Genomic DNA, 15,205 nt, shown 5'->3' on the forward strand with positions numbered 1-15,205 from the left:
TTTCTTCAGGCTGTCAGATGATGGGTGTACAGAATTTCATTAACAGCTGTTATAGATATTTTCCCATTATGGGAAAGCACATTATTTGTTAGATCTGTTCACAACACAGGGTCATTTTGTTCAAGCACAACCTATTCTCAACTGTAAAGGAGCTTTTGAAGGGACAAGATTCTGAGCAAGAAATTATACTCCTTGCAGTTCTTTCCAAGATTTGTGTTCTGTGTTAAAACTGCAGAAGCTGTGCATGGTGCTTATCAACTCGCCGTTCAAGAGCAGTGCCTCCAAACTCATTTAAGGAAAAACTGGGAAGATTAATTGTATAGATCATGGAAAAATTGATAAACATCTTGTGTGAAGGCCAGAAGGAAGATTCATGAAGGCCACTCTTGGCTGATATAATTGATGCATCCACTACAGACTTACATATATTTCTTCTGCAAATGGTCTCAGAAGAGTACTCACTGAACTTCACTGCCAAAGACTTGTCATTTCAGCTTAGTCTTTATGCTGCATGATTAATCTGATTTCTCAGCTTTTAACATTCTCAGATAAATACACAGCCAAGTTAAACAAGAGGAATTTAAAGATGAAAGCATTAAAGTATTTGAAGAAAAAGAAAAGCAGATCGAGTGGCTATATGCAATCTGTTCCTTAGAATTAATGAAACTACAAAGCCAGACCTCCCTACAGCATGTTGATAAACAACATTCAAGAGAAAAAACATGCAGTTTATTACTTTATTTAGTTTTAATTCCTTTGTAATCAGTCTGTGTTTTTATTTTTCTCTCATCCCTCTAATTCTATATTCAGTCAGCTTTCAAGTGAGTGTTATGCTTTCCAAAAACATGGATTCACACTGACTGTTTTTGAACTTCAGCATCTTCAGCTCCAGTAAACTTCACATAATAAACAGTCATTCTAAAGTAAGTGGAAATCATGGAGTTCAAAATGACTGAGTTGGCTTTCTTATCAGTTGGCTAGAGCAGCATAAGCTTGGAGTCAAGAAAAGTTATATCCATTTTTCACATCAGGATGCAGAATGGCATCTTGTAAAGCTAAACTAACTGTGAAACTTCAATTTGCCTGGTGCTAATGGCAGATGATTGCCATTGTTTATAAAGTCAATGTGACAAAATATCACTGATCCAAGAAGGTTTTTCTTCCCAGAAACAGACAAAGAGCCTGGAAATGGAGAAAAGAAGAGAAAAAATATTTGCCATCAGGTTTCTTTCAAATAGCTCAATACCCTGCATAAATCTGAAAGGACATCCAAAAAGGGGAAATAGTGCTAAGAATGTCTCTCTACCTTGTTTTGGCTTCTGGAACAAGCTGCACACAAGGAACAGGATGGTCTCCAGTGATGCCAGTGGAAAGTCTCAGATGAGGAAGCAATGCCCAGAAGAAGCAGCTGGCTTTTCTAGTCACTTTCCTACCCTTCTTTCACTCAAAGCTTTTCCCAGCTCATTTTTCTCCAATTAAACTCTCATTGTGTCCTGTGCTCCAGTTGCTTTCGCCATATTTGGAGCTCCCTCATTAATTTTGACAAGTTGGTTTGTAACTTTTCCTTGTGGTGGAATGGTATCTACAAAAGCAGGCAAGGTGGAACAATGAGCTGACTTTTAGGGAACTCACTGAATCTGTCATAAAGATTGCAGTTTAAATCCTCACCTCTTCTGGCTGACCAGCGAGTACTTGGAAGCCTTACCAACACAGAACACAAAACCAGTCTGGATGCAGCGACATGGTGCTGGCAATATTAGTCTAGAGCTGTGTTGTTTTGGGTTTTTTTCTTCTTACAACCTCTGGGCCTGACATCAGACTACATAGTGACTATTTGTTTCCAAATCAGTTTGAGTTGATAGCATGATTTATATGAACTGTATGCTGTGAACAGCACATGTGATTTCTACCTGTGTTAATACAGAATCATAGAATGGTCCAGGATGAAAGGGGCCTCCAAAGGTCATCTAGTCCAATATTCCTGCAGTCAGCAGGGACATCCTCAACTAGAACAGGTTGCCCAAGGCCTGCTCGAGCCTCACCTTGAATATCTCCAAGAAAAGGGCCTCAATCACTTCCCTGGGCAAGCACAGAATTGTTTTGGTTGGAAGAGACCTTTAAAATCATCAAGTCAAACTGGTGACCCAGTACTGCTAGGTCACCACTAAACCGTGTCCCTGGGGACCACATCTACACATCTTTTAAATGCCTGAAGGAATGGTGACTCAACCACTTCCCTGAGAAACCTGTGTCAAGTGCTTTACCACCTTTCTGTGAAGATTTTTTTTTTCTTCTTAATATCCAGCCTAAACCTCCCCTGGTGCAACTTGAGGCCATTTTGTCTTGTTCTATCATTTTAACTTGGGAAAAGAGACAGATGCCGCACCTTGCCGCACCTTGAGTACTGTGTCCAGTTCTGGGCCTCTCAGTTTAAGAAGGACATTGAAACACTTGAACGTGTCCAGAGAAGGGCAACAGGGCTGGTGAGAGGCCTTGAACACAAGCCCTATGAGGAGAGGATGAGGGAGCTGGGATTGTTTAGCCTGGAGAAGAGGAGGCTCAGGGGTGACCTCATTGCCCTCTACAACTACCTGAAAGGTGGTTGTAGCCAGGAAGGGGTTGGTCTCTTCTCCCAGGCAACCAGCACCAGAACGAGGGAACACAGTCTCAAGCTACGCCAGGGGAGGTTTAGACTCGAGGTGAGGAGGAAGTTCTTCACTGAGCGAGTCATTCGTCATTGGAATGGGTTGCCCAGGGAGGTGGTTGAGTCATCGACCCTGGAGGCGTTCAAGAGGAGATTGGACGTGGCACTTGGTGCCATGGTCTAGTCATGGGGTCTGTGTTGATAGGTTGGACTCGATGATCCTCGAGGTCATTTCCAACCTAAGTGATACTGTGATACTGTGATGCTCACCTCACTACAACCTCCTTTTAGGTATTTGTAAGGAGTGATTGTCTCCCCTGAGCCTCCATTTATGAAGCTAAATAATCCCAGTTTTCCAGACCCTTCACCAGCTATTTTGATCTTCTTTGGACAAGCTCCAGAAAGTCAAATGTCCTTGTAGTGAGGTGCCCAAAACTGAACAGGGGATTTGAAGTGTAGCCTCACCAGTGCCGAGAACAGGGGGATGATATTAAGTTATTTTAAATATATATTGATTTTGGTTTCTTAAAATGAACTGAGACTTTTGAGATTATAAACAAAATGTGTTTATAGAGTCAGTTTTTTCAGTGTTAGAATGAATCCTGGGAGAATGATCAGATACTAGTTGTATTCTCTTAACAGGTAATTTATTTTTGTTTAGAAAATGACGGCAAACGATGTCAGAGGTATCTAGAAATTGCCTTTGGAATAATAGAACTGAAAAGACAGAGACCTAAACAAATATTTTTATTATTATAACTTTTTTTTCCCCTCAAATGTTTGAAACAGTTGAAATGGTTCCACGTACTGTTTAGCAATAAAATGGTTCAATGATATGAGAGGGACAGGCTCAGCCTCCTTTCAAAGGGAATAACCAATGGTGAAAAAAGATCTAAGTAATATCTTGTACTCCTAGAAAAAGAATTCATTCCTAAATAATTACATTCAAACCTGCAAACACAATTACTATGACTCCTAAAAAGTTTTGTTGCCCCAGAAAACACAACTCATGTTAATACAGTAGGTTTGTAGGATCATAAAAAATACTTTGTTATCTCTCAAGATCATCTGGTCCAACCTCCTGCTCAAAGCTGAGCTAACATGGAATGTTAATCAGGTTACTAAGAAACTTGCTCAGCCAAGTTTTGAATATTTACAAAGATGGAGGTTCTGCATCTTCCCTGAACAATTTGTGCCAGCCCTTAACTACTCTTGTAGGGAATAGTATTTTTCATAAATCAAACTTGAATTTCATGGAATCACAGAATGATCTGTTGGAAGGGACCTCCAAAGGCCATCTAGTCCCTGACCTCTGCAGTAAGCAGGGGCATCTCCAACTAGATCAGGTTGCCCAGAGCCCTGTCAAGCCTCATTTTTAATATCTCCAGGAATGGGACCACAACCACCTCCCTGGGCAACCTGTTCCAGTGTTCCATGACCCTCATGCTAAAGAACGCGTTCCTAATATACAATCTAAATCTGCTCTTCTGTAGTTTGAAGCTATTGCCCCTCATCCTATCACTACAGACCTTTGTAAACAGTCTCTCTACATCCTTCTTGTAGGCCCTTTTCAGGTACTTGAAGGCCACTATTAGATCTCCCTGGAGCCTTCTCTTACATCCTTTGATGCAGCTTATGATCATCCTTGGCCTTTTATTGTGCTCTGCTTCTGTCCACAACCTCTCATTTGTGTAAGACAGCAAGTGAACTCCCACTATGAGTACACCCTACTCCTTTCTTCTGTCCCTGACCATCTTGGGAGCCAGTCCCATAACCTCTTGGAGGTGCCATGTTGGACTCATTTCAATTTGTTCATGTCCCTGTTGCAGTGAGGGACTCAAAACATGACAGCATTCCACACAGTCTCACAAGTGCAAAAGAGAGAGGAATTATCACTGTCCATGACATGCTGGCAATACTTCTGTTGCTACTGCAGCTCAAGTTGTGCTTTTGTACCACGTACAGTTATATTCGGCTTCTTGTTTACCAGTGTCTCCAGCTCTTTTCTGCAAAACTACTCCTTAAATGGTGAATTCCAGCCTGTATTGTTGTACAGAGTTATTCTGTCCCAAGTGTAGGACAGTCTTGACTATGTTTTGTTTGCTGTGCATGGAAATACACCAGCTATGTGTGCAAAAACAAGGATCCAATATAACAGAAGTGAGGTCATATAGTATTACCTCTGCAGATACTTATAGGGTCCATTAATTGTTTTTTCCTACAGAAGTATTTTGGATTGAGGTAAATTTAACACTTCCCCAAAAATGGAATCAGAAGTATTATACCAGCATCCCAGTTCTGAAGTTTGAAGCTCATCCCAAAGCCCTCAGAAATGTTTGGCTTTTCTTTACCACTGGGAAATCTAACAAGGCTATTCATGCATAGCTGGTTCCTAAGAACTGCATTCAAGTTTCAGTTGCTGTTGCCTTTTCAAAGCAATTAATCAGAATCAGTGCAATTACAGTTAAATTTTGACCTATTTAATAGATATATTTAATATTTTTCTCTGTGCTGATTCATTTTACTGAGAAGGAATAATGAATCAAATGAAGAGCATCTGCTTGTGTTGATGTGACAAAAAGGAAATTTAAAATGTTAGAAACTGCAGTGTCATTGTTTGTGTAACACTGTTCATTAATCCTTTCAGTCTTTTGTTGTTGTTTGTTTTGTTTTCTTCCTCCTCATGTTTTAAGTTAAACAATGGGATAATTAGAATTTAAAACCTGGCGTTGTATTCGGTGCTTGATGAGAGTAGTGTAAACTCTGGATTTTATGATGAAGGTATTTATGCAGTGAATTTGTTTTGCTATAAGGACCTGACCTGAAGCAAGTTGCTCTGATGATATACAAGCTGGTGTGCTCTAATGCTCTGACCCTGACTGAGGTGACTAGTTACCTTAATGACACAGCTGCAGATGGAGCTGAGAAAAAGCTGACCCAGTGGTCTGGGACCAGCAAGAATTAAGATTATAATAAAAGCCTGCTCCAGTTGGCACTGAACTGAGACAAGATAGACATTAGAAGATTTACAGTAATTAGCACAGGAATCAGGACTTCTGGCCTGAAGTAGCAAACAGATGGTATAACTATACCCAAAGGAGTCCAGAACATGAGGAGTCCAGAAGGGAAAATGTGGGGCTGATCTGGCTAATGACATTAAAGCATTTAAATTACAATTGAGAGGGGGGTTTTGTCTTAATGAAAGAGTCCTCACCAAGTAAGTGCTGAAAATATAATCTTTGGAGGAAGATAGGGAAAAGAAGATGCAGTGATGTCTCTACAGGGAGAAACAATGTACCAAATTAGAAGTCTACTTAATGAGGCTGGGACTTGAATCTGTCATTAGAACCAAACAAATATAGTTTTCACAACCGACAGACAAAGGATTTTGACATCTAAATCTGAAGCTAAAATAATTGAATAATTTAGAAAATGTCTGGGGAAATATGTAAAATACAAAAAATAACATGTTCTGGAGAAAGAACTAATTTGGCTTAATTATTTTTGAACTCGAACACAATCATTGGAAAATGTATATGAGAAAGGAGCAGACCTCAGAGCTAAGATTTGCTACTATCTTGGCTGTAATGGCCATGCAGAATAGCACTTAAAGAACATAATACGAAGAAAGTTTATGATACACATTTTCTTTTGCTTCCTACCCCCTAAAAGTTCATTAACATTCATCTGTTAGAGAATGGTATCAGGGATAGTTCTTTGCATTACAGCACAACTCACTTGTACATAAGTCAAACTTAATCACTTTCCATTGACAGCTTTCATTTCTAAATGAAAAGTCATATGCTTTTTCTACCTAACATATGCTAAACCACCTCCTGACCTCGCAGTGAAAATTTAATTGGGACCTCAGATTATGTTGCACTTCTGTGTAAGTATAAAAATTAGCACTCTATCACAACTGGGTTTTTTAAATACCTTTGCAGATTTCCTAATAAAATGAAGTAAATGCTTTAAGGCAATGCTGTGCTACAGTGCATAACTGATGAGACTGATTTTGATGACATGTTATCTATCAAAGATAAAGACAATAGAGAGTTAATGATATCCTGGTTTATTTCATCATAATTTCCATTGGCTAAGATATATATCTCATAGCAAAACTAAAGATTGGATTTAATCAGCGGTGAAAACAAAATTCTGGGCTATATATCTGTTTGGATATCACTAATATCAAGCTCTGCCAGATTATTTTTGCTGGCACTGTGAATAGTTTCTGATTTTCACCAGTCTCAGGAAAGAACCAGTTCCCAGGATGACAATGAAGAGAATGAATACCAAAACATTTTCAGATGGGCAAATTCTATGAAGGAGCTTCAGTTAGGCTACCAGGAATAATAATTGCAAAACCCCTTGCATAATTGCAAACTGCTGGAAGCTATTGGAAAACAATTGGAAAATAAAAACTTGCTGATTGCCAATTATGTGAAGACAATGTCAAAGACAAATAACACAACATAATACTGACAGTACAAAAGCTACTTAGAATAGTTTGGAATGTAATATCTCCAATTAAGGAAGGAAAAATACACTACAGTGAAAATATTTTGGCATAGGCAGTAGAGAACTGGCAAATTAATGTTACAGAGTATTTCTGTTTCTGATAGCTGTAAAATATTTGTGCACAATTACTACTTTTTTTATCACAGTTCAGAGATGACTTATAAGTCTACTTAGCTTTATTGTGTGATCATAATAAATGCAATCTCATCCATTTATACGGGAAGCATCATATGGCTTTTTGCCATGCAATTCTACAGCTCCTTTCTAATAGATAACTGTGCTGGGTCCTGCTGACGTGCCTTCCTCACCATCCCTCTTTGGAGATGATTTTTGCATCTTTTTTCAGGGTGTGGTGACAGGTGCTGGAGAAACTAGGTGTTTACACAGTGCTTACAGTGTTCACAGCACCCCAACCCTCAGCTATCAGAGCTTACGAAAGACCACATTGCGCCCGTTGTCCTTCTGCAGAGAGTTCTTAATGAGTTATCACCTCCCCCACCCCACCCAGAGTGAATGCTACTATGAATATTGCATTAAAAAATAAAGAACTTATCATTATATAATGCAGTTTTCCCTCAAAGACATTTTTATCTACATGGTTAATTTCATAGCCTGCTTCAGAAAAATTCTCTATGTCAGAGAAGTTATCACTGCCACTGAAATTCATAGAATTTAAGAGGTACATACCAAATTGCATTGGTAAAGTTTTTATCCAGTCAAGCAGCATCTCTATCATTAACCAAACCACATGGTAAGTTATTAGTTTATAGATATGGGTCCAAAAGATCCAGCCAAAAACCCATGCAAAAGCTTGGAACATTAGAGTCTTCAAAATTAACATCTCTACTTCCAATCCTTTCTTTCCAAACGAAGTATTACTTTTCAAATAAAATATTATTTTTCAAGCCCCACGTTGGGCGTCAAAATATTGCAGTGGTTTGAGCCTTGACTGGAATTCGAGAGCTCAGATGGTAGGAAAAAAGAGGAGAATTCCTCCCCACTCCCTCTTCCCTTTTTTTCCCAGTAAAAAAAAAAAAAAAAAAAGAAAAGGGGGTAGGGAAAAAGAAAAGGGAAAGGGGTAAATCTACCAAAAAATAATCTGGAGTTGGTTTGGAAGTAGGTTTTTTAAGAAAATATATTTACAGCAGTAACAGGGAGGATTTAGAAGGGTAAGGGATAAGGATGAATAGGGAAATATACAAAACCAAATTTGGATGGCCTTGTATCTCCCTCAATGTACATGGATTTCAGTCCTTTAGAGAAGCATGGACACAGCAGGGAGAAGATCAGGCCCAACCAGTGGCAGAACCAGGAGGCAGGCAGCAGCTGTTGGTCTTTCAAATAGGCAAGGCAGGACCAAAGATAGCTGCCGTGTCTCCCTTTTTATAGGCCTGCTGGACAGGAAGGGGGTGTGGAATAGACCTCCTTCCACCCGGCGGGACCCCTCCTCCTGGGAGGGGGAAATCAAGTCCCTCTCTGTTCACCTGACTCAGGTTTCTTTTTGTCCCCTGGGGAAGCAGGGCTCTCGCAGCCCTCCCCCAGGATGGGTGTAACCCAGCACAAAAACTTTATAATCATTAGGCTCATTTAACCAAAGAATTTTGCCATAAAGATCATCGTGGTTTGTTGTCTTTTTTTTCTGTAAAGAAGGGCATTTTAGTGGATAAATCAAAAAGTGTATTAAGAATTCAGAATCACTAATAAAATCACTAATAAAATGTTATTCACAGATAAACTTACTTGACTTATATAGCCGTTAAGTGACCTATGAAAAATGCCTTTGAGAGAGCCTGTAGGGGCAGCTTTTACACTGTATGTCCCAGGAGGACTTCCCTGGCTCCAGTTCCTGTGTGTGCCCAAATATTTACTATATATGAAGATGTGATGTGGGTACAAAATATCTGCATCTCATTTCCACCAGAAGAAACAGGTCCACAAGGACAAGAAGGGAAATACAGTATGCAGTAATTAGCTCTCCTCTGGGCAGCTGAGGAACAAGCCTGTGAGGTTCACTGCTGAGTACACTCTTCTTCCACCAGCGTACCCCAACTGTTCCCCATTCAAGAATTCATTCATTATTAAGCAAACATAATAAATGTAGGTAACACTGCTGAACATATTTCACAGCATACAATGGTAATCTCTCAACCACAAAAATGGAGCAAGTAGTCAAATTTGTGAAAATTAATTTGGACATTTCTACAATTCCTTGATAAAAGAAGCAGAAAACTATATCTATAAAAGAAGTGTCAGCAAGAGATGTAAGGCAATATTCCAGCTATCTGAAGAAGACACTTTGGAGTGGTTCATAGTGCATGTTATATGACCACTGGAGTTCAGAACTATAAAGAAAAGGCTGCAGTAAAGAGACATGTTTTTGTTGTTTCAAGGCATTAACTAACCTTGGCAACTGTTATTAGATAAAAACAACAGCAGAAAACCTGATACATGTGGACATTTCAAAAATACAGTATATCATATGTAGATGCAGTGTTGTGATTTCTATTACAGCCCTTTGAATAGAATAGAATAGAATAGAATAGAATAGAATAGAATAGAATAGAATAGAATAGAATAGGATAAACCAGGTTGAAAGAGACCTTCAAGATCATCGTGTCCAACCCATCAACCAATCCAACCCACCTAAACAACTAAACTATGGCACCAAGCACCCCATCAAGTCTCTTCCTAAACACCTCCAATGATGGTGACTCCACCACCTCCCCGGACAGCCCATTCCAATGGGCAATCACTCTCTCTGTATAGAACTTCTTCCTAACTGCAATACTAGGGCTGCTTCCCTATGCCTTCAGCTCTTAAAGTGCTGACATAATATTCACACACTTGCTCCATACTACACTATTATGTGTTTAATGTCTAATACATTACTGATGGTGCTCTCCTCAACTCTAGCCACATCAAACATATAGCCTATATTGGCTTTCTCTTATGGTCAGAGAATTTAACCAGTGCTAAAGCATACCTTTGAAGAAAAGTATGGAAGATAATTTAAATATTTTTTTAAATTGACTCCTCAGCATCTGGGATTTGCAAAAGCTTCTTGTACCTCAGAAAACAACCCTTTAACACATCATACCTTAGAAATAGTCACAACATGGCAAAGTTTAGTATCGGTATTAGGAGACAAGAGCAATTTTTCAAGCCTACTCAGAAGTGCTTTCTGTATTAACATTGAAAGTTTTGTGTATTAATTGGTTTAAAGATTAGAACTAAGCAGTGGCTGCCCACACAGTGTGGAGCGCGTTCTAGATGGTGAGTCAGCATGCATCTGACCTCAGCATCAATCCTGGTCTACCCAGCCCCAGGGAAGCTCAGTATTTGGTGAACTCAGGGAAAAAAACAAACAAACAAAAACCCCAAACCCCAAACAAAACACCTCTTTTACTTAATTTCTTCCACATTACAGCCATTCTTGTCAAGGAGTAGGCTCCCTATGTCTACCATCAGCCTTTGCTAGCCACTGGAAATTATAACTTTACCTGGGTCCCTAACACAATGAGGGTGGCTCAAAGGTGTTGAGAAAGGGGACAAAAGCTAGACTTAGGAACTCATTACTTTTAGATGTGTGAGGTATAGGTAGTAGGAAGATAGTACGAAGAATGGGAAACAAACATCTATTTGGCACAATCCAGGGAGGGAAAGAAATTACTCAGAAATTAACCCACAAGTCGTACTTTTTTACTACTCAAGCAAAGCACTAATCTGTACCTACCAAAACAAATTGAGGTAAAAGCAAATGTGGGAGATCTGTATTATAAACATAGCAAAAATATAACTGTGACCATTTGAGGCTGTGCCTTTAAGAAAGGGAATATGGTGGACGGAAGTTGGTAAATGAAAAGAACTATCTGAACTAATTTCATTGGTGAAGTGGGAGGAAGCAACTTCTGAACTGGGAGTGCAGGAAGGTATACTGGGCTTTCCAGCACTTTTCTGCAGTCTTGCTTCCGCTTCTCCTTCAGGCAGCAGCTTGCAGCTCCTGGGCTTTCTGCCAAGGCTTCAGCCTTGAGAACTGATAAGGGCCTGTATTAACTGCTTTCCAATTAACACAAAACTGCTTTTAACTTCTTTCTTTCTCTTTCTCTTTCTTTTCTAACCTACTCTGGGGAATAGGGGGAGAGAGGGGGAGAGTGGAGGTGGGGAACCCCCTCAGCGAGGGGGGGGGGGAAACTCTCATTTCTGTGTTACTTTATTGTATATCTTTGTATATATTGTAAATATTGTAAATTTGTATATATTCCCCTGCATATCCTACATTGCTTTGTAAATATACAGCTCCACTGCTTTGCTAATTCAGCTGTGAGGTTTTTTTTCCTTTCCCTCCAGTTTTCTTTCCCTTTACTTTACAGGGGGGAGGGAAGAGGCTTCTTGGCCTTACCCTTCCAACCCCATGACAATAACTTTGAAACAATTCTCTGATTTCATGCAGTATTATTCCAGACACCTGTATCTTGACTCAAACATTCTGAAACTTTGCAAATGCAATTTTCCTAATGGAAGAGAACACTCCATTATTCTTCTTTAAGGCTACTTTCAAGATGTTTATGGTATGAGTATATTTTCTTGTATTTCACAACAGAGGCAGCTTCAGTGCTGGTGTTTCATAGGCAAATATATCTCTGTTAAGGACAATGGCATTTCAATAACGTACACCAGGTTTGAATTTGGTTCAGGTTACCACTTCTGACAGGATCCAGAAAGATATATGCTGACTCTCATTTCATTCCAAACTAAATAGCATTTTCTACCAGTAATAATCCCAGGGATTTCAGAAACTATTTGAGAAGTTATCTATTATCCATCCCCAAAGGAACTTGGCCCCTCTGGTTTTAAGTATTATTAAAATAATGTAAAATCCAAAGCAAGGCATATTTTATTAGAATCCAGAGCTTAAATTATTTGGTAAAAATTAACAATTATATTATTTAACAAGATAAAGAAGTTTCTGTATAGCTTTGTTAAGTTGTCAGCTAATGTATGTATATATGCACATGTGTAACTCTACTGAGTTCGCATGTCAAGGTTTTGGTAGCAGAGGAGCTACAGGAGTGACTTCTGTGAGGAACTGCTAGAATGCTCGCCCATGTCCAATAGAGCCAGTGCCAAATGGCTGCAAGATGAATCTGCTGCTGGACAAGGCTGAGCCCACCTGTGACAAAGGTAAAGCTTCCATGGTAGCCTATTTAAGTATGCGGGGGGAAAAAAACACTGCACAACAGCAGCCACAGACAGGAGTGAGAATATCTGAGAGAAACAACTTCGTAAACACCAAGAGCAGTGAAAAAGGAGGGGGTGCTCCAGACCATGGTGAGGCAGGCTGTCTTCATTAAGCCTGTGGAGTCTATCAGTGGAGCAGGTAACTACCTGCAGCCTGCAGAGGAGACAATGCTGAAACAAGTGGATGCACCTCTAGGAGGCTGTGATCCCATGGGAAGCCTGTACTGAGCAGGCTCCTGACAGGATTTGTGGCCCTGTGGAAAGAAGAGCACATTCTGGAGCAGCTTTACTAGCAGGTCCTGTAATAGGACAGGAACTTCCACCTCAATGTGAGAAAAAAACTTCTTTACTGTAAGGGTGAGGAAGCACTGGAACAGTCTGACCAGATAGATTGTGGAGTGTCCTCCTCTGGATATTTTCAAGACCCACATGAATGAGTTCCTGTGTGACCTGCCCTAGGTGACCCTGCTTTGGCAGGGGGCTTGGACTCAATGATCTTCAGAGGTCCCTTCCAACCCCTATCATTCTGTGATTCTATGATTCTATGACTTGTTGGCTGGTGGGATGCTGGCAAACACCACCTGGGAAGGACCCACACTGAAGTAGTTCTTGAAGAACTGTAGCCTGTGGGAAGGACTCATATTGGAGAAGCTGATGGAGAACTGTCTCCTGCGGGACGGCTCCCTTGCTGGGGCAGGGGAAGAGTGTGAGTGTCCTCCTGCTGAGGAGAAGGAACAGCAGAGACAACTTGTGATGAACTGACCATAACCACCTGATGCTGGTGGAGATGAGGTAGAGAAAATCATGAGGGAAGTTGAGCCTGGGAAGAAGGTAGGGGTGAGGGGAGGTGTGCTTGAGATTTGGCCTCATTCCTCATTATCATACTCTGCTTAGATTGGCAATAAATCAAGTTTGGGTGGCTTTTGTTTGTTTGGTTTTGGGTTTTGGTTGGGTTTTTCTTCCCCATTTTGAGGCTGTTTTACTTTTGACAGAAATTGCTGAGTGATCTCCTGGTCCTAATCTTGACCCATAAGCCTTTTGATAGTCTCTCCTCTGTGAGGAGGTGAGTGATAAAGAAGCTTGGTAGGCACGTGGCATCTAGCCAGAGTCAACCTAACACAGATCATAAGGAAAGTCTTTTCCTTTTCCTTTTCCTTTTCCTTTTCCTTTTCCTTTTCCTTTTCCTTTTCCTTTTCCTTTTCCTTTTCCTTTTCCTTTTCCTTTTCCTTTTCCTTTTCCTTTTCCTTTTCCTTTTCCTTTTCCTTTTCCATTTCCTTTCCCTTTCCCTTTCCCTTTTCCTTTCCCTTTTCCTTTTTTCCTTTTCCTCTTCTTTTTTTTTTTTGTTTGTTTGTTTGACAAGGAGTGGTAAAACACTGGAGAATGCTAGTGCTTGGTTCATGTTGTGCAAGCATAATGCAATGTATCTGTAAGAGTTTTGTCATTGTGAAACCACGTAAGCCTGAATTTTAGAGAATTCACAGTGAACACACTCAGAGTAGTTCATCCACTGCTGTGGAATTCAGTTTCACTGTTTACAGATCTCTGTCATGCTTTTCATTTTCACAGTGGCTTTTACCTCTTGTTCTGTGACTTCTCCACAAATGTTGCTGCTTGAATAACGGAAGTGTTTGTGAACTTGTTTTATACTTTGAATTCAGCTTTTGAGGTATATATGTTTTAAGGCCTGTTGGTTCCTTGTGTACTTCAAGAGAATTTTAATGATTTTAAAGAGAATTTTGATGACTTTATACTATACCTTTTGCATTGAAGGAAGAGCAAGATCAGTCAGCCTGTCTTACTGGTATTATCAGTATGAGCAGGCTTGCATAGGCTGTAGGTTGGGTTTTGTTTTTTCTTAATCTCTGTCCAAAAGTTACTCATTGTAACATACATAGCATGGAAATATCTTTAAAGAGGTAACAACGAACTAACCATCTTCTATTCTTCTTCTCTCTGTAGTTTGTTGCTCAGCCCAACTGCCAGCAGCTGCTCGCATCCCGCTGGTATGATGAGTTCCCTGGATGGAGGAGGCGACACTGGGCTGTGAAGATGTTGACATGTGTTGTCATAGGACTTCTTTTCCCAGTCTTCTCTGTGTGCTACCTGATAGCTCCCAAAAGCCCATTAGGGCTGTTCATCCGAAAGCCATTTATCAAATTTATCTGCCATACTGCATCCTACTTGACTTTTCTGTTCCTGCTGTTGCTTGCTTCTCAGCACATTGACAGGTCAGACTTGAGCATGCAGGGACCGCCACCAACCATCGTCGAGTGGATGATATTACCGTGGGTCCTGGGTAAATGTATTACTAAAGAAAATACAGTGAACAGTGTTTTGACCCTTGTGGTTTGGGCAGGCATCCCCGAGACAGGAAGATACAGTAGAGAGTACTGTCATGAATTATTAACATATCAAAGAGGCAAATGCTCCATGTCCTACAATATTAGCAAGAGCAGGAGGCAACTTGGGAAGAGTTTCAAAATCCAGTGTCACCACCTGATGTATTACAGTGAGGGAAAACAAAAGTTACCAGGGGTTCCATTCTGTGATTAAGCAGTGCCCCAAAACATATTTACCAGTGCTTTTTTTAATATATATTTCATCTGGGCCAGAGATTGTTCTGATTCTTCAAGGATCCCTCTGCCATGATAATGGTTTCTCATGTATTTGAATAAGACACAGCATCATTTCTGGAGTGCTATCACTAACATCAGTTAGCCAAAGTATCCTTCCTTTTAGTATGACAGACCTACCCAGTGCAGATAGCGCTGGCCAGCATTTTGAAATGAGTATTTTCTTTAA

The 15,205-nt window shown here is 40.1% G+C and overlaps 1 protein-coding gene across 1 annotated transcript in view; it reads left to right on the plus strand.

The window, feature by feature from the left end:
- TRPC4 (transient receptor potential cation channel subfamily C member 4) overlaps positions 1–15,205 on the plus strand; it is a 176,835-nt gene that overhangs the window by 113,788 nt on the left and 47,842 nt on the right. Inside the window, exon 5 of the mRNA XM_068142478.1 lies at positions 14,363–14,699. Coding sequence (XP_067998579.1) covers positions 14,363–14,699 — 337 coding nt within the window. The remainder of the gene's footprint in view (positions 1–14,362; positions 14,700–15,205) is intronic.

This window comes from Melanerpes formicivorus, unplaced genomic scaffold (assembly GCF_026170545.1).
Source record: "Melanerpes formicivorus ecotype bairdi unplaced genomic scaffold, bMelFor1.0.p_v2 SCAF_1, whole genome shotgun sequence".
In the NCBI taxonomy this organism is placed as follows: Eukaryota; Metazoa; Chordata; class Aves; order Piciformes; family Picidae; genus Melanerpes; species Melanerpes formicivorus.